We start from the raw sequence: 19,689 nt of genomic DNA on the forward strand, positions 1-19,689 counted from the left end.
CTTCAAGGCACCTCAGGGTGCCACAGCAGCCTAGTTGAATACCACTGCCTTATGGGTAACCTTCCAAGGGTCTCAGCCAAGAAGTGGGTGGGGCCAGAGGCAAAAGTGGGTGGTGCAATTAATGGAAATATTTCCTTCCTTCGCTAGCCCACTTTCTGCACACACTTGCACATCCCTCTCTGTCTTCCATCCAGATAAACAAGGCATTGTTTATTTTATTGCTCATTTTAATTACTCCATTTATATCCTGCCCTTCCTCCTGAAGGAGCCCAGGGCAGCAGACACAGCAATTGTGTGTGTGTGTGTGTGTGTGTGTGTGTGTGTGTGTGTGTGTGTGGGGTTTGAGAGCAAGCATGGTGTAGTGGTTAGAGAATCAGGCTACAACCTGGGAGACGAGAGTTCAAATCATCACTTGACCATGATACTCACTGGGTGACCTTCGGCCAGTCACTGCCTGTCAGCCTAACCTACCACACAGGGTTGTTGTGGGGATTAAAAGAGGTAGGGAGGAGCCATCTACATCACCTTGAGCTCCTTGGAGAAAAAGATGTGATGTTAAAAAAATTATGTCTCTCTCTGTGTGTGATTAAAAACCTAAAAACATCCTAAAACATCCTAAAAAGTTAGAAACTATGGGTGGAATTCAACACTGTGCTTACAAATTTTCTGCCTGCATAAGCATGTCAGGTTGCTAGAGGGAACTGTCCCCTTTCTGCCATGTACTGTTCTGGAGGTTCTCCCAAGCTGCCCCTCGAGTCATTTTTTTTGGGTGGGGTGGAAAAAGGGAAAGCTCTATTGCACAAGCAGAAGCCATTTCACTCAAGGTTGTTAGGTGAATTTCACCCACTATCTCAACGGATGATCTCAGGGTGGCAGGACCAGTGTCCTTCAGCCACCACATTCACTTGGGTAAATATGAATGTGTTTAAATTCCTCCTCAAAGTCAATAATGATGCTGGCAGATGCAATCTTGCTAGGGAAGGCATTCCACAAACAGGGAGCCACCGCAGAAAAGGCCCTGTCCCAGGTCAACGCCAACCAGATGGCACCACCAGCGAAGCCTCACCTGCTGATCATCAAAGGGTCTGAGATGGTTGATAACAGAATTCAAAGACACATGTTCCATCCCACCAAAAACACTTGAGGTTTGAAGGAATGTGGCCTGTGGAGAGTTCCAGGGGCCCAACAGAGGGGCTGGAGGGGGGGCTACACTTGGGATTTTCCGTGCATAAGGGGTCTTTGACTGAGATGAACCCTTTGACTGGGATCAATCCCAATGGGAGAGGCAAGGAGGCCTCTGGCAGCCAAAGGGGTGAGTTGCTCTAACCTTCTGGTCCTGGCTGGGTTGATGGGAGTAGCAGCTCCAAACACCATGAGGGCAACAGGTTGGGACAGGCTGGAGGTAAGCTGGGGCAGGAGTAGTAGAAGAAAACAGGGAGGGAGTCCAAGCTTGAAAACAACTGGTCCAATTGGGCTCTCACTCTGCTTCTGCCCCCACCACTGAAATGCAGTGTGGTGTAGTGGTGAGAGTCTTAGACCAGGTTTTAAATCACCACTCGCCCATTAAGCTCATGGGGGCAGGGACTGCATTTCCCAGCCTAACCTACGTCATAGGCAGTGCTATTTTTATGGACAAAGAGGTGCCGGAACTCACCATGAACACCTCCCTCGTTCACTTAGAATGGCAATGGCGCGGGAACTGTTCTGGCTAGTTCCCCCTGGGGGAAAAATCCCTGTTCTCAGGGGTGCTGTGAACATAAGAAGAGGCTGCTAGATCAGGCCAGTTGCCTATCTGGTTCAGCATCCGTTTTCCACAGTGGCCAACCAGATGTCTGTGGGAAACCTGCAAACAGGATCCGAGCACAAGAGAACTCTCTACTTCTGTGGTTTCCAGAGACTGGTATTCAAAAGAATTGCTGCCTCCAACTTTGAAGGCAGAGCATAGCAGCCATCAATAGCTCCCCCCCAATGAATTTGTCCAATCCTCTTTTAAAGGCCTCCAAGTTGATGGCCATCACTGCCTCCTGTGGGAGGGAGTTCCAGAGTTTAACTTTGTGCCACGTGGGGATTAAATGAGATTGGGGAGAAGCAGGTCCGCCACCTTGAGCTCTTTGAAGAAGAATGGTGGAAAGAAGGAAAGAAGGAAAGAAGGAAGGAAAGAAAGAAAGAAAGAAAGAAAGAAAGAAAGAAAGAAAGAAAGAAAGAAAGAAAGAAACTCCTTCTTGACAGCCTCCTTGGAAGCACCTGCTCTTCGTTGGGAGAGCGGCGGCGTGGCTTCTGAGCGCGGGCAGAGTGCGCCTCTCGCCTTCCCCGGCCACGGGCTGGAAGGGGCCGGCCTCTCCTCCCTCTCTGCCCTCCCCGGAGGCGGCCACCGCTGCTGCTGCTGCTCCTCCTCCTCCCCGCCGGCGTCCCGAGGCTCGCAGTCCGACTCCGGCCGTCTCCACCGCGGGCGAGATGCGGGCGCAGCTGCTGCCGCTGTTCCTGCTTGCGGTTTTCTCCGCGCTCGGCTCCTGCCTGCTCAGCCACCAGGAAGGTAAGGCGGAGCGCGACCGGGGGTGGGGGGCACGAGAGAGGGAGCCAGGACGCCTCCCCCGAGAGGAGGAGGAGGGGGAGGAGGAGCCGGTGACGATTTGTGGGGGGCTCCGAAGGGGGCGGCTGGCGCAAGAAGCGCACCTCTATGTGGGGGAGGGAGAGAAAGAAAAGCGGGGGCGTAGGAGCCTCCGCGCCTGGCCCCGTTTCTCCCCACGCCACATTCCCTTTCGCTTTCGCTACTTCGCCCGCGGAGGGTTTGGCCAGGAGCGCGCGTGTCCTCAGGCGCCCGCAGAAAAATGGAGGCGGCTAGGGGGAGAGCAGTCAAAGTGCGCCTGCCTCCCCACGCTCAGAGTTTTGTGTTTTTATCTTGTATTTTATGCTGTGAACCGTCCTGAAATCTCCGGATGAAGGACGGTATACAAATTTAATAAATAAGGGATTATTCGTTGTTATACTATTATCTCACTGGCTGGGATGGCAGGAACTTGGGTGGGTGGTCACCATCGTCCTGGGCGAGGGGTGTGCGGAGGCGCAGCTTGCATAATGTGCGGTGTAGTGGTTAGAGTGTCGGACTAGGGACCTGTGTGAGCAGGGTTCAAATCCCCACACAGCCATGAAGCTCACTAGGTGACCTTGGGCCTGACCGACCTCATAGGGTTGTTGTGAGGATAAAGTAGTTATGCCTGCTATCTTGAGTTCCTTGCAGGAGAGGCAGGATATACAGGGTGAGTCTTTTAAAAGAAGCCCCGTGGAACATGTGTACGGTACAGTGGTACCTCTGGTTAAGAACTTAATTCATTCTGGAGGTCCGTTCTTAACCTGAAACTGTTCGTAATCTGAGGCACTACTTTAGGTAATGGGGCCTCCCGCTGCCGCTGCACCACCACCATACAATTTCTGTTCTCATCCTGAAGCAAAGTTCTTAACCCAAGTTCTTATTTCTGGCTTAGCACAGTCTGTAACTGAAGCGTCTGTAACCCGAGGTACCACTATACTCTGTATCCACGGGGCCTCTTTTAAAGGACTTGCCCTGTAAATGCTAATAATAAGATGTGAAACAGAATCTTGCTAATTAGTAGCTTAGGGTAGCATTTAATACACATGCAGCTCACACTGAAAACAGATGACTTCCGCCAAAGACTTCTGGAAACTCAATGTTTAAGGCTGTTGCAGCCTATACAGTGGTACCTCGGGTTACATATGCTTCAGGTTACATACGCTTCAGGTTACAGACTCCGCTAACCCAGAAATAGTGCTTCAGGTTAAGAACCTTGCTTCAGGATGAGAACAGAAATCGTGCTCCGGCGGTGCGGCAGCAGCAGGAGGCCCCATTAGCTAAAGTGGTGCATTAGCTAAAGTGGTGCTCAGGTTAAGGACGGACCTCTGGAACGAATTAAGTACTTAACCCGAGGTACCACTGTAGCTCTGTGAAGGGGAAACTACCATTCCCAGGATTCTTTAGGAGACGTTAGGTGGCTTAATGGGGAGTTGGATGTGCATTAAATGTATGGTGCAGATCTGCCCTTTCTTTTTTAAAAAGTCTCTCATTTTGTCTTTTTCTTCTTCCCTCAACAGAGGAATTTCTCTTCAAGACATGGATGTCTCAGGTAAGGCCCTCCTGCCCATTCATAAGCCGCCACTCCCCCAAAGTTAGGTATAACCCCCCTATGCTCAAGGCCTGTTTCACTTTCCCTTGGCCTGGTTCCACTGGAAGGGACTTTCCTGCTGGACTTTCAAGGGAGAGTGGGAGGGAAGAGAGCAAGTGCCGCCTTCGCCTCCCTCTGTCCCTCCCTCCTTCCTTCCTTCCTTCTCTCCCTCCCTCCTTCTTCCTTCTGTGTTGTCCTGGCTGTTCTCTAGTGTGACCCTCCAGAGGGATTTTTTAGGTCTTTCTCAAGAAGTGCTGGATTTGGAGAGTAACCTTGAATTAAATCGGAACTAATGGGAAATATCTCCACAAGAATCAGCATTTTGCATAACTGTCTTCCAGACAACCACCTCTTTTTGTCACCTTTCAGCAAGCAGTAAAAGGCAGCTCATTTCCTTCCATCCAGGAAGTACCTCACCCTTCCTATTCTATCCCCCAGGGAGGGTGGTCTGAGCTGTGTGTGTGTTTTTCCACACAGGTGCCTGCCTGCCTGCCTGCCTGGAAACAAAGGTGCAAAGCCATGCAGCCCCAGTACGCCAGTTGCTAGGTCTGAAATGATGACAAACTGGTTTCTGAGCATCTCTCTTTATTATTATTATTAATAATAATAAATACTTAGGATATACTGTTGTTCATAAAAATATATAGAGAGTCATACATATAGCCATGCAATAAAAACTGAAATTTTAGATTTTTTTGAGCATGTGGCCAAGAGGACCCCATGCTAAAGAATTGTTCGTTACAGGACCAGCTCAGGCACTCAGTGGCCTTTTAAACTGGGTTGGGGCGGGGTTATTGGTTTTGTTTGTTTTTATATTGCAATCTGCCCTATGATCTTTGGATGAAAGACAGTATAGAAATTTAATAATAGTAGTAGTAGTGGTTGTTGTTGTTTAGTCGTGTCCGACTCTTCGTGAGCCCATGGACCAGAGTACGCCAGGCACCCCTATCTTCCCTCCCACAGCTCAGTCAAACTCATGCTGGTAGCTTCGAGAACACTGTCCATCCATCTCGTCCTCTGTCCTTTCTCCTTGTGCCCTCCATCTTTCCCAACATCAGGGTCTTTTCCAGGGAGTCTTCTCTTCTCATGAGGTGGTGAAAGTATTGGAGCCTCAGTTCAGGATCTGTCCTTCCAGTGAGCATTCAGGGCTGATTTCCTTAAGAATGGAGAGATTTGATCTTCTTGCAGTCCATGGGACTCTCAAGAGTCTCCTCCAGCACCATAACTCAAAAGCATAATTCTTCAGCGATCAGCCTTCTTTATGGTCCAGCTCTCACTTCCATACATAGTAGTAGTGGTAAGGTTTACCTCACCACTACTACTATGTAAAGGGACCCCTGACCGTTAAGTCCAGTCGTGGCCAACTCTGGGGTTGCGGCGCACATCTCGCTTTATTGGCCGAGGGAGCCGGCGTTCAGCTTCTGGGTCATGTGGCCAGCATGACTAAGCCGCTTTTGGTGAACCAAAGCAGCGCACAGAAACGCCATTTACCTTCCCTCCGGAGCGGTACCTATTTATCTACTTGCACTTTGACGTGCTTTCAAACTACTAGGTCGGCAGGAGCTGGGACTGAGCAACGAGAGCTCACCTCATCGCGGGGATTTGAACCACCAACCTTCTGATGGCAAGTCCTAGGCACTGTAGTTTAACCCACAGCGCCACCTGCGTCAGTAGTAGTGGTACTAAATGGAATAAATGATGCCTGAAGAGCCACAGGTTCACCACCTGCATCACAGTAGGCAGCTTATGTCTTGGTCTCTTACCACCCACCAGTTCCCATGTCTCAGTTCCATGACTGAAATGGCTACTTCAGATTGAAGTGGGGTGGGGGATTTCCAAAGAAGGTGCGGTTTGTGAGCAAGGGAGGGGGAGGCACTTCTCTGTTCTAAATCTGCCCATGGTTGCACTTTCACTTCTGTGTCCTGCAGCTGCTGTATCCTTCCTCTCTCCCACAGAACAACAAGCAGTACGGCCTGGAGGAGTATCAGCGGCGCTTTCAGATCTTCCTTAGTAACAAGCAGAAGACTGAGAAGCACAATGCTGGGAATCATACCTTCCAAAGTACGGATCCTGCTCTTGAGATACCTTTTAAAAGAGAGCAAGGTTGACGGCAGATCTGGCTTCACAACTCCCTCTTCTCTCTCTCCTTCTTTCCTCAGTGGGTCTGAACCAGTTTGCCGACATGACATTTGCTGAATTCAGGAAAAAGTATCTCTGGCGCGAACCCCAGGTAAAGGCTTGTGCCTTCCTGCCATTTCCTTCCCCACCCCACCACCCCCACCATACAAGGAACCTTTGGGGGCTCACCATGCAACCCTGGGCTTGCGTCCTTGCCATGTTCTCTATTGCACATGTCTTTCGGAAGTCACAGGTGTGTGTCCTTCACATGTAATCCTTAAGCATGCTTGTACAAGAGAGGAATCCTTACATGGGTTACCCTGTGTGCCTTGGCCCCAGAGAATGCATCTAAGAAAGTTCAAAATCCAGGAAGCCAGACCCACACACAAAGCCCGGGATTGAATGCCAGTGCATCTGTTTATTGCAGCAGGTGGCGGGAGGGGTGGGGGTGGGGATTCAGTTTCACAGCAAGCAATGCACTGCAGCATACCAACATAAATGTTTTGTCGTAGTTATCATTATTATGTTTGTTTATTTATATCCTGCCTTTGCCCCAGAATGGGGCTCCAGGTGGCATACCCAAATTAAAACAACACAGATAAAACGCCAAAAGCTAAAAACATATAACAGATAATGGTTAAAAAGCAATTCAACTCCGAAAGAATTAAAAATGTATAAAAAACAAATATACAAAAATGCAAATGTATAAACAGCACAGCAATACAGTTGTACTTGGATCCCGAACACCTTGCAAGTCGAACGTTTTGGCTCCCGAATGCTGCAAACCTGGAAGTGACTGTTCCAGTTTGCGAACTATTTTTGGAAGCTGAACGTCCGCTGGGGCTTCTGCTGCTTCCGATTGGCTGCAGGAGCTTCCTGCAGCCAATCAGAAGCTGTGCTTTGGTTTCCAAACATTTTGGAAGTCGAATGGACTTCCAGAACAGATTCTGTTTGACTTTCAAGGTACGAGTGTATTGAAACCCTTTCCTTTTAAAAGCAGTCCTTTACCAAAGCCTGTCAAAATAAAACAGTCTTCCCCTGCTGGCGGAATGGCAACAAGGAGGAAGCCAGTCTAATTTCCCTAAGAAAGGAGTTCAAAAGTCTGGGAGCAGTCACTGCCAGAGCCCTCTCCCATGTCACCACCAAGCAAGCCTCTGAGGGTGGCAGGACTAAGGGAAAGGCCTCCTCCAAAGATCTCAGAGCCCAGGCAGGTTCGTATGGGAGAAGATGATCCTTCAGACAGCTTGGGCCCAAGCCAAATAGGGCTTAATAGGTCCTAACTTGTGCCTTTTGCACCAGTGTCAAAGGAATGATTCTTCAACATCAACTTCGTTGAACTGGTCATGTTGTGTGGATGCCTGATTATTGTCTTCCAAAGCAACTACTCTATTCCGAACTTAAAAATGGAATGCATAATGCTGGTGTTCAACAAAAGAGGTTTAAAGACTCTCTCAAGGCAAATCTTTAAAAATGTATAAACACACACCGACAACTGGGAAACGCTGGCCTGTGAGCACTCCAATTGGAGAACAGCCTTTACCAAAGGCGTCATGGGCTTTGAAGATGCTCAAACTCAGGACGCAAGGGAGAAGCACACTAAGAGGAAGGCACGCTTGGCAATCCACACTGTGATCAACTCCTGCCCGGAAACCTATGTCCCTACTGTGGAAGGACGTGTGGATCCAGAACTGGCCTCCACGGTCACTTATGGACTCACTGTTAAGACCGTGTTCGTGGAAGACAATCTTACTCGGCTACAAGTGATCGCCAAAGGAGAAGACTGTGCTCTTCTACTTTCACAACTATATAGAAAGAATAAATTCTCAGAAGAGAGGGAGAAACACATCGTCCTAAAGAAAAAGGAAGGAAGCACATCAGTTTGGTGCAAAGCTCTGGAAGATAGAGCAGAGCTTAAAATTTATCTGTCACAGCTAGAACAATAGTGTGTGTGTGTGCTGTATTTAATTTTTTAATTTCATAAAATTCATATACAGACAGTTAAAATGCCTATTTAAAGCATTCAGTAAATTAAAATTATCAGTGATAAGCTAAACACAGATCAACATTCAACATACCTGGATAGGCTTTCCTAAATAAAAAAATTACAGCAAAGGCTCCTCCCTGTCAATTGGCAGGGAGTTCCAAAGTGTATGTGCTAAAAGACTTGTGTTTTTACACCTCTCTTTCCAAAGGATATACATTGGACTTAGTATTTATATGGCCCCTTTTCAGGTGGTCATAGTGATTCACTTATATTATCTGAAGCCTGAAATTAAAGGTGATGCTGGATTAGCAAGGACCCAGCACCCAGGGGCCATTTCAGGAGGTTCCTCCATTCACGTGCCAGGGGATCCCATGGACCAGGCAGGTGCTGTGTGGGGAGTGGCTGAGCACCCAGTTTAACTATGGAGTACTGCATTTTATGAACACATTATTACCCAAATTGCATTCAGCTTCTGAAAATAGAGCTCTAACCGTCTAAAAATAAGACATCCTGGAAACACACAAAAGTCTGGAGGAGGAAGAGAGCGTGTTTTAAATAGAGGCTTTAAAAATACTTTCCTGTAAGCAATAAAATGCTGGGATTGTGTTTTTTTTTCCCTTTCAAAAATAGGGACTTGAGCAGTTTTATTTCATTGCCTTATTTTTGCTCTGTAATGCACTGAAAGTGAAAAATATTTTTGTAAACCCTGGAATCAGAAAAAAATATTTTCTTAAAACAGGCTAGCCAACTTACTTGTGAATTTTACTCTCAAGTCATTATTGCAATTCCCAGTAGGATTGTTTTACATATAATTAGTGTAGTCCCTTCTATGGAAGATAATAAAAAGAATAATAAGAGAATACTGTAAGAAAAATATATGGTGAAGGGTTGCCAAGCGTCATATGGTGAACTCATGTTGGTGGTGGTGTCTGATACTATTTTGCTCCTGCGGCTGATGTGAGGCTGCAGGTGGGAGACGGTGGCTTGCGGAGGTGGCAATTGAGCCAGAGACTCCACCGGCCTCCAAGCCCCCGTTCTTATTTGATGTGCCGCAGCGGATTGTGGCCAACCAACCTGGCAACGCTAACCACTTGTGGCTCAGGGGCTTCTGTGTCTGGGGAACATCAGCTGCCAGCTGAGTGAGGGCTCTCTTGTTGTTTCCAGAACTGCTCAGCCACCATTGGCAACTTCATCAGCCGTGGTGGGGCCTGTCCAAAAACCATAGACTGGAGGAAGAAAGGAAATTTTGTGACACCTGTGAAAAATCAGGTAAGGAACTGATCCTGAAGGCCACTCTCCCACCCTCAACTGTTGGTCCCACAGAGCAATTGAAAATATGTTTCCACTGGAGGCTCAAAAGGGTTTTAAATGTAATTCCAGTTGTGGGCTTATTTTTTCTTAAGGATTTTGCTGATAGGGATAGTGCTACAGATATAAACTTGGTTTGCACATAACATTAAAACATAGTTTATTAACCCACGGCTCAGTGTTATGCATGAACTATAGTTTCTCTACTGCCAACAAACCACGACCTGAAGCCATGGTTTGATGTCAACTTAAGCCTTTGGGCTTAACCTTGGGCTTGGTGTTACATACGAACCTAGCCCCTTAACTATGGTTTGTTTGGCTCCCCCACCCCAGATGCTCACCAAACTACAAAGGCATAAGTTGCTGGAAAACAAGCTGTGAGGAACAAACTGGTTTGTTTGACTATCTATGGCTTTTGGTTTGTTGAACAAACCAGGTTTAGAATTAGTTGTGAACCAGGCCACTGTGCCTTCCATTACCTGTGGGAAGAGAGTTGTTGCTTTTTCTCATGCCTTCCCCTTCCTTCTTATCATTTTTGAATTTACTGACATGCTCTGTATGTTGTATATTTATATGTCCAATGAGCTGTATTTTGATGTTCTGAATGTTTGCTGTAAGCTGCTTTGGGTGCAACTTATTGTGGAAAAGCGCCATATAAGTAAACTCAGTCAACCAGTCTTCTTCCTTCCTTCCATCTGACTTCTCCCTCCTCTTCAAGGGTCCCTGTGGCAGTTGCTGGACTTTCTCAACCACTGGGTGCTTGGAGTCTGCTATTGCCATCGCAACAGGAAAGCTACTGGACCTGGTAAGGCTCCCCTGTTGAACTCTGGCCTTGTTGAACTCTGGCCTATCTGGTTCCCTCTGTTCCATGTCTGTGTGGCCTGTGTTAACCTCATGAAAGTCTAGGCCACATCCGGGTTAAGAAAAAGTGGCTTGCCTCTTCAGAACCAAGTGGAGACAAAAGGACTGGGGGGATTCATGGCAGCAAAAAGGGAATGTCAGAAGCTCAACATGCATTTAAAGCAGCTGAAAGCAGCAAAGCTCATGTACATGCAGGAACACACAGCCAAAAAGCTGAAGGTCTTCCTCAAGGAGATTTGTCCACAGCCAGAGGCAGGCGTTACAAGTTAATTAACAGTTAATCCTCTAACTTGTAATGCCTGTTCCCTTTCAGGAGCCTGCCTCTGGCTGTGGACAAATCTCCCTGAGCAAGAAAAACATCTGGAGGGCTGAGTTTGCCTATGCCTGGATTAATTGAATGCAGGTTTTGGAAGGGACAGACTTCCACTTCCTACTTTTGGTTCAGGCCAATTTACCTGGAAACCAGGGATTGAAGAAACCCTTCTCAGGCTGTAGTTAATGTAATCTTTCTATAAGGTGTGACTGGAAAGTTCAGTGAATGGTCACAGAAATGGACAGCAATAAATATTCGAACCTACAATCTTACAGGCCTTCAAAGTAGCCCCCCTCTGATACAATGCACCATTAACAACGTTCATAGAACTGTTGGAAACTTCTGGAGAAGTCCTCTTTTTGTACTGCTTTCAGTTCCCTCATCACAGCAGCTTGGACATGTGAAATGTTGGGAAATTTGTGCCCTTTCAGTGCAGATTTCAGTTTTGGAAAAAGAGAGAAATCCAGTGGGGCAGACTAGGAGAATATGGAGGGTGGGACAACTCAGTAATGATTTCATGCGGAATATGCCATCATTTGGACAGAGAAATGCCGATCCCATATCAATAACTCACAAACTCTGTCGTTGCCGCCGTTCTGCTTGTCGACGGTCTGCCAGACTGAGAGTCATCTTCAATGGTTTGCCGCCCTTCACAGAAACGATTAAACCACTCATACACTGGCTTTTGAGTTACAGCTTCATCTCCGTACACAATTGTGAGCATTTTGTGGGTTTCCAGTGCCGATTGTATGTTTGAATATTTCTTGCCGTCCGATTTCTGTGACCATTCACCAAACTTTCCAGTCACACGTTGTGTATTTATAGTACTGAATTTTTTTTGTATGTTATTATATTTGCTACTGTCCTGTTTTATTATGTTACTATAACATTGTTTTTGCACTGTTTTGAAATGCATTCCTGTTTTCTTTGCTGTAAGCTGTTATGAGCATATTTATTATTTTTTGGGTGAAAAGGCAGTACACAAATAAAATTATAAATGAATGCAGGAGTGTCTCCCTCCCCCAGGCTGAACAGCAACTGGTTGACTGTGCTCAGGCCTTCAACAACCATGGATGTAGTGGGTAAGTTCAAGGTGTTACTATTAGTATATAAAGCCCTTAACAAGTTAGTACAAGTTTATAAGCGTTATCACTTTACTTCATATACACCCACTCAACTGCTTTGGTTGGCGGAACTGACATTGGTGCCAAGTAACTTGTTCTGCATTTGTAATATTCATTCTTTTAGTGTGCCAGCACCTACACCTTGGAACTCCCTGCCTCTTGATATCACTGGACATTTTTCGGTGCCAGCTGAAAACATTTTTGTTTAGATCAGCCTATTTAGACATTTAAAACATTGATGCGACTTTTAATCTCTTTGTATTTTAACTTCCTGAAAGTGTTAAATTACGGTTAATTTTTCTAGGTGATAGTCTTATGGTTTCGTCTTTTCTGTAAACAGCTTTGGGGATTTTCACAATCTAGCTGCATATAATTTTTATGAAATAGATACATAAGTGGCAGCATCTGGGAAACAACCTCCCCCCCAAAAAAATCTTCTGAGTAATCTCAGCCCTTCCTTATCATAGTAATACCTTCAAACTCAGTGTTCCATCCCCTGCCTCCCCTTTCCCGCAACCTTCCTCAATCTCCACAGCGAGAGAACGAGCTCAGAATGAGCAGGCTGATTTGTGCTGTTGTGTTTCTGCCTCCCCAGGGGACTCCCTAGCCAAGCGTTTGAATACATCCTGTACAACAAAGGACTGATGGGGGAGGATGACTACCCATACACCGCACAGGTATTGTTGCTAGGATTAGGATTGCAGAGTAGAAGAGGGCAGGCACTGCCCTCCACAATGAGCCATCTCTGATGGGCCTCCCTTGTCTCATGCACAGAACGGGACCTGCAAATTCCAAGGTCAGAAGGCCATTGCATTCGTCAAAAAAGTCGTCAACATTACGCTGGTGAGTGACTCCTCCTGCCCTGCATTTTGCTTTTCCCAAGAGGTGAAAATAAAATGTAACTGAACTTCTACTGGATGTTTGAACTCGTCCGGCCCCTTCTTAGAAAGAGGGGTAACAGTAAACAGAAAACACCTGGCTGTGGGTGGCGGATAGCTACTACTTTCCCACTTTGCACATCTTCTCTGGCCCTTAAGAAATGGGTCCTGAGTCTCGCCATTGTTTGCTTTGTGTCCTGGGGAGTCCGTCCTCAGCCTTTGCTGAGCCAGGGCCAAGCATTGCGTATTAAGACAGAGGCAGAGAAGAGAAGAGAAGAGAAAGGACTTATTCACGCAGCACATAGTTAAACTCTGGAACTCTCTGCCACAGGAGGCAGTGATGCCCACCAACTTGGATGGCTTTAAAACCGGATGAGACAAATTCACAGAGGAGAGGGCTATCAATGGCTATGCTCTGCCTCCACTGTTGGGGGCATCATTGCTTCTGATAACTAGTTGCTGGAAGCCGCTAGAGCAGCCTTTCTCAACCTGTGGGTCCGCAGATGTTGTTGGACTACAACTCCCATCACCCCTAGCTAGCAAGGCCAGAGCTCAGGGATGATGGGAGTTGTAGTTCAACAACATCTGCGGACCCACAGGTTGAGAACCGCTGCGCTAGAGGGAAGGGTGCTCTTGTTCTCAAATCCTGCTTGTGGGTTTCCCACAGGAGTCTGGTTGGCTTATGTGATAACAGGATGTTGGACTAGATGTGCCCCTGGCCTGATCCAGCAGGCTCTTCTTATGCTCCTATGACTTTCTCCTTCCAGAATGATGAGCAAGGCATGGTGGAAGCTGTGGGGAGGTACAATCCATTGAGCTTTGCCTTTGAAGTGACAGACGACTTTATGTTATACACGAAGGGTGTTTACACCAGGTGAATATATTGAGCCGTGAACAAGGGTGTGTGTGTGTGTGTGTGTAATGGGACTGGTTTATAGATAATGCCAAGGGTCATTGTCATGGCCCTGTTGCTCATCTTGCATCTTTCAGGGCATGTTAGCATTTGTGTGGTTACACCACGAGGACTCAATGTTTGTCGAGCAAAGAAGGGAAAGCAGGAAAAGATGCTTGACTTTTCATCTGCTCTCCTACCTGGGTTACTTCAGTCTGTTCTGATTTGGTCAGATGACCTCACCTGGAGACTGCTGAAGCCATCAGAGTCAAGGGTCCACCTGCCTTTCCTCTCCCTCCCACGCACCCCAGTCTGGGACCCTTCTAAGGCAAAGATGTTGCTTCATATCCTTGTCTTCTCTCTTAACATTTTTGTAAGGAAGGTTCTTTGCCTTTTTGGCAGGAACATGGATGTGTTGGGTTTTAAATACTGTTGAAATGTTTTGAATCTGTATCCCGTCTGTATTTGCATTGTTGTATTAGAGCTGCCTTGGGAAAGCAGCATATACTGTAAATAAAACAGTAATTTAGCATAACACTTTAGGGCATTCCAGTTTGAGAAGTACCTTGGCACCCTGGATGATGTGTCCAGAGGGGAGCAAGTCAGGGCCTGGAGACCAAATCCTAGGAGGAAAGGTGGCAGGAGTTGGGTATTTTTGCATGATGGGGTCTAATAATCTGAAGGGCTGTTAATATATAGACGGGCTCTCACATAGGTAGGGGTCTTTGGCCCTGCAGATATTGTTGGTAAAAAGTGATTGGAGTTGCACTCAGGCTACAAGATCCCCATCCTTGATGTACGTGATGGACCACATTAGTTTTCTCTTGTTCCAGAGGTACAACCCAGAGCAACAGGGTCAAATTGCAAGAACAAGTACTGAGATTGAACACTAGGAAGCCTCAGTCTGGTCTGAGCTGCTGGACAGCGCAAGGGGCTGTCTTCGAAGGTGGTGGGCTCTCTTTCATGGGAGGGTTTTAAGCAGAAACCGCGTGGCCCCCTCCTCTCATGGATTCTGCAAGAGTAGGTTTCCTAGACAGTAGGTTCCATATTCAACACACAGTAAATATTTTTTTAAAAAATCATTTTCTTTCTACAGCAAACACTGTGAGAAAACTCCAGACAAAGTCAATCATGCTGTCCTGGCTGTAGGCTACGGAGAGGAGAATGGCCTTCTGTACTGGATTGTCAAAAATTCCTGGGGCCCCTCGTGGGGCATGGATGGGTAAAGTATTCCTCTTTAGTCTCTGAAACCACCTCCTTTGCTACAGACTCTCTCAGATGCTAAGATCTGCAGAAGATGGCCTTTTGGTAACTCCTCTGCCTTCAGAGGCATAGAGTGGTGGCGGCAGCAGCCCAAGAGATTGCCTTCTCTGTGGTGGCCCCTAAGCTGCGGAATGCCCTCCCCACAGTGGTTTGTCTGGCACCTTCATTATACAGCTTCTGGAGAATGCCAAAGACACACCTCTTTCCTGTGGCTTTTGGTACCTGTGGTGTATGTTTTTAGGGCTCACCTAATTTTACGCTTCTGAGTTGTTTTAACTGGTTTTTAAGGCTTTAACCCGCCCTGGTACCTTAGGGTGAAGGACAGGTAATGAAATTATTATTATTAATAAACCAACCTTTGCCAACTTGGTGCTGTCCAGATGTTTTGGGTTACAATTCCCATCAGCCCCAGCTGGCTGCTGGGAGTTATAGTCAGAAATATATAGCTAGACTCAATGGCTGTTTGGGGATTCTTAGCTGATTCTCTGGCACCATCTAGTGGCTTGCTTCAGGGCTGAGGATAATAATATCAAGAATTAGGTTGCCAATTCCATCCATAGAAAGCCCACAAAGGATCCTCCCTGCCAGCTCTCCTTAGACTCTATCAGGCCATAAATATTCAAGATTTACTTGGGCATCATGAAAACCCTGCCCTTTCTCCAAAATCTGATTTATAATGCAAAAGATTCTTTGGAGTTTGTTGTAACATCTTCATCCTGCCTATGCACATGTGTCTATGTCGTCCAGGATCATCATCATCATTATTATTATTATTATTATTATTATTATTATTATTAAATTTTTCATTCTCATTAGACAGCTGGGATATGGGGCAAAAGAGGGTTTGGGGCTGGCAGCATCAGCTCCCGTAACTTCTAGGCTAGATTACTGCAATGTGTTATATGTTGGGCTGCCTTTGAAGACTGTTTGATGCTAGTACAGAATGCAGTGGCCAGACTACCAATTGGGACTAGGCTGGTTTGAACATAGAGCAATTCTGGCCTGGGTTCACTGACTGATCATTTCTTTCTGAGCCCAATTCCAAAGTGCTGGTTTTGAACCACAAAGCATTGCAGGGCTTATGGTCCCAGTACCTTAAGGAACCTATTTCCCTATCCAGCCAGACGCTCAGATTAACATCAGAGGTCTTTCTCTGTGTGTAGTGGCCCATCAATTGCAGAATACCTCCCCCTGGGGCACCTCTGGCACCAATTTTGTTATCCTTCCAGCGCCAGGCAAAAATGGGTTTATTTTGTCAGGTATTTGGACAGCACTAATGGTCTGGCTTTTGGACATCTATTTTTGGTCCTCAGCCTTGTGGTAATGGGGTGGTTATTTTGCTGACTGGTTTTTGTGGAAGAACACTGTTGCATATTTGTTTCATTTTAATGGATTTTTAATGCATAGTGTTCTGCTGTTATGTCTGTAAATTGCCCTGAGACTCCTTTGTGTGAAGTGAGACACTTAATAAATTGAACTAATCTAATCAAGAGAAGCACCATCCTTCAAACTGCTTCTCATGTTCTGGGTGCAGCAGACCAATTTTCTAGGAAAGCCTCAAGCATTCCAAGACACACCTTGTCAAATAGAGTCTTAGGAACATAGGGAGCTGCCTTAGACCAAGGGCTTGTCCACACTTCCACTTGTCCTGTGCCTAGAAATTACAGGTCTGAACAGTTTTGCTTTTGCTTCGCTGCTTCCCCCTGGAAAACCAGCTCTCCAGCTCTAAATCGGAGCAAACATTAATTCGTAGAAAACCCAGTTGATGTTTGCTCCGATTCAGAGGTAAAGATTGTGTTTTCTCAGGGGAAAGCTGCAGGACAAGCAGAAGTCTGGATGAGCCCCAAGTCAGAACACTGGTCCATCTAGCCCAGTGTTGTCTGCACTGATTGGCAGTGCCTCTTCAGGGTTTTACACAGGGAGCCTTACCTAGCCCTACCTGAAGATGCCATTGGGGATTGAACCTGAGACCTTATGCAAGCAGCTCTACCTCTGAGCCACAGCCCTACCTGCCGTTAAGGGCCAGTTACAGATAGGTAGCCGTGTTGGTCTGCCATAGTCAAAATAAAAAAATTCCTTCCAGTAGCACCTTAAAGACCAACTAAGTTAGTTCTTGGTATGAGCTTTCGTGTGCATGCACACTTCTTCAGATACACTGAAACAGAAGTTGCCAGATCCTTCTATATAGTGAGAAGGTGGGGAGGGGTATTACTCAGAAGGGTGGTGGGAATGGGTGATAGGCAGATAGATTCCCACCACCCTTCTGAGTAATACCCCTCCCCACCTTCTCACTATATAGAAGGATCTGGCAACTTCTGTTTCAGTGTATCTGAAGAAGTGTGCATGCACATGAAAGCTCATACCAAGAACTAACTTAGTTGGTCTTTAAGGTGCTACAGGAAGGAATTTTTTTATTTTGCCCTTAAGGGTTTTGTGTACTTTCCTCTCTGATAAGGCAACGCCTATGAATGAAAACCTGTTTTCTCTTTTAGATACTTCTATATTGAACGTGGAAAGAACATGTGTGGCCTTGCTGACTGTGCATCCTTCCCAGTCCCTCTTGTCTAAAGCTGGCCTGGATTTGGGTGCCAGAGAGCTGGTAGTGATGGGTCACTATGCTGAAAATTGAAGCTGAAATGAAGTTCATCACAGCCAAGAAGCGGGGCAATTTATCTTGTAATGGATTTTCAAGCACACACCTCCTCTACATGTGTATCTGATACTGTGAAAAAGTTTTTGACCCAAGTTGCTGCACTTTCCTAGTTCCCTGTGTATCTTGTTTTTCTAGCACAGTTGCTCACCTTATCCAAAATCATGCTCCTTTTCTTAAGATTTTCTTTATTCCCTACCATTCCCCTTGCACGTGCTCAGGGCAGCTCACACAATCACAAAAATCCAGCACTAAAACCAAGAGTAAAATCAGAGTTTGCAACAAAATCCAGTAAAAATTAATGTATCACAGCCAGCAATAAGTTAGGTAGGCCAATTGCACTTATGTTCTGAAGGCAATCGGACAAATTTTTAACTACTGTCTGAACACAGACCAACTGAAACAAGGTGGGGAAAACAAGTTCCATAACTGGGGGTCATGTGTACCTTTTTCACCCTTAGATAACTTGTTGTTGGGCTCATTGCTTTGTCTTTGTGTGCCCCAACTCCACTTTTTCTGCTTTCCAGAAACACCTCTTAGTGACTGACTTGAAATCTGTTCTCTCCCTTTCAGCAACCTCAGTGAGCCCTCAACCCATATGCCAAGAAATGCTGAGTTCTGACCAATTACTTTACACTATTGTTGGTTATCAGCTGCTTTCCCCCACTGCTGCCCCCCTCCCCGCCACAAGGGTTGAGTGTCTTTCTAGTGCCTTTCTAGTGAATTCAGCTGGCATGTGGTATAATGCTCTGGAAGCCTTAGAGCAGGGGTCAGCAAAATTTCTCAGCAGGGAGCCAGCCCACTGTCCCTCAGACTTTGGGGGGGGGGTGGACTATATTGGGGGGAGGGGGAAATGAACGAATTCCTATGCCCCACAAATAACCCAGAGATGCATTTTAAATAAAAGCACACATTCTACCCATGTAAAAACACCAGGCAGGCCCCACAAATAATCCAGAGATGCATTTTAAATAAAAGGACACATTCTGCTCGTGTAAAAACACGCTGATTCCCAGACCATCATTGGGCCGGATGCCTACCCATGCCTTAGAGCAGGCATGGCCAAACTTGGCCCTCCACAGATATTTTGGGACTACAACTCCCATTATCCCTAGCTAACAGGACCAGTGGTAAGGGATGGTGGGATTCAAAAAGCTTGGTTTTCTCATTCAGCTCAAGCTGCTTCATATCTCCCAATTCCCTGCATTTTGCACAGCTTTTGTTATCAGAATCCTACAATAAGAAGCCTTTGTGGAAGAGCTGTCTTGCTTTTAAACCAATCTGTTATACAGATTAGCAAGGGGGGCACTTTTACAGCCCTCCCCTTGAGTAAGGGATCGCCTTGCTGATCACAAAAAGAACAAAACACAGACAAGGCTGAATTTTTCTTTATTGTTCTGTTTGCAAGTGAGAGTCTCTTTCCACCCATGCCCCCAATGCAAGGGAGGTGAGAATTCTAGAACAAAATGAGAAACAACTTTAAAATACTTTAGAAATAGTCCAGCCCCTTAGCCAAGACCAATCAAAACCGTAATTCAAACATCACAGAAGTGGGTTGTACATGTAAATCAGATCATGTTCAGGGTTTTGTGTTTATTCAACATTTTTACAAGCCTGTTGCTCAGAGATTTGAACAATACCTGCTAATTGCTTTTCCAGGCCAAGCATCTTATTGAGATGAAAACCTTGATGTTAGAGATTACTGACACATACTGGCTCCATTCAAGTACAGTATTTTCTTTTGACATGTTTAATTGAGTGCTTGCAAGTGTAAAGATTTGTGGGCTGTGAAGGAGTGATTTTATCTCGAACTTCCTGCAACCTGTTTGGAGGGGTCTCACAGTTCAACCTGAGGCTGAAGATCGCCTTGCTCTTGCTTTGATGATTTGCCTGGTTCATGTTTTATCTGTACACCTATTCCTGAGCACATTTATGTACAGTACATATAACCCAATTTTGTATAACAAGTGGTAATGTCTTTGCACAGATTGTTTTTAAAATTACAGTATTTGAACTGTTCTGCTTGAATTGGGAAACTCCTGTATGGTGTTAATATTGTAATGCTGAAGAAATCTTTAAGATGTTGGCATATTTGAAATAATCAGTTGCCTTTTACAGTT

General features: G+C 46.0%; 1 protein-coding gene and 1 long non-coding RNA gene across 2 annotated transcripts in view; one reads left to right on the plus strand and one right to left on the minus strand.

The window, feature by feature from the left end:
• The first annotated feature begins 1,911 nt into the window (after positions 1-1,911).
• CTSH (cathepsin H) lies at positions 1,912-19,667 on the plus strand. Its single transcript, XM_083475225.1, has 12 exons — positions 1,912-2,533; positions 4,108-4,139; positions 6,134-6,239; positions 6,338-6,408; positions 9,445-9,549; positions 10,307-10,393; positions 11,789-11,844; positions 12,482-12,563; positions 12,661-12,729; positions 13,532-13,638; positions 14,753-14,878; positions 17,412-19,667. Exons 1-12 carry the CDS (start codon positions 2,455-2,457, stop codon positions 17,485-17,487), a joined length of 996 nt encoding a protein of 331 aa, XP_083331351.1. The 5' UTR covers positions 1,912-2,454; the 3' UTR covers positions 17,488-19,667.
• The window catches only part of LOC310693334, a 187,053-nt gene continuing 185,707 nt past the window's right edge, over positions 18,344-19,689 (minus strand). Inside the window, exon 3 of the long non-coding RNA XR_014519096.1 lies at positions 18,344-18,484. This is a non-coding gene — a long non-coding RNA (uncharacterized lncRNA). The remainder of the gene's footprint in view (positions 18,485-19,689) is intronic.

The sequence above is a fragment of the Podarcis liolepis genome (assembly GCF_965112155.1).
Source record: "Podarcis liolepis genome assembly, chromosome: 14".
Classification (NCBI taxonomy): domain Eukaryota; kingdom Metazoa; phylum Chordata; class Lepidosauria; order Squamata; family Lacertidae; genus Podarcis; species Podarcis liolepis.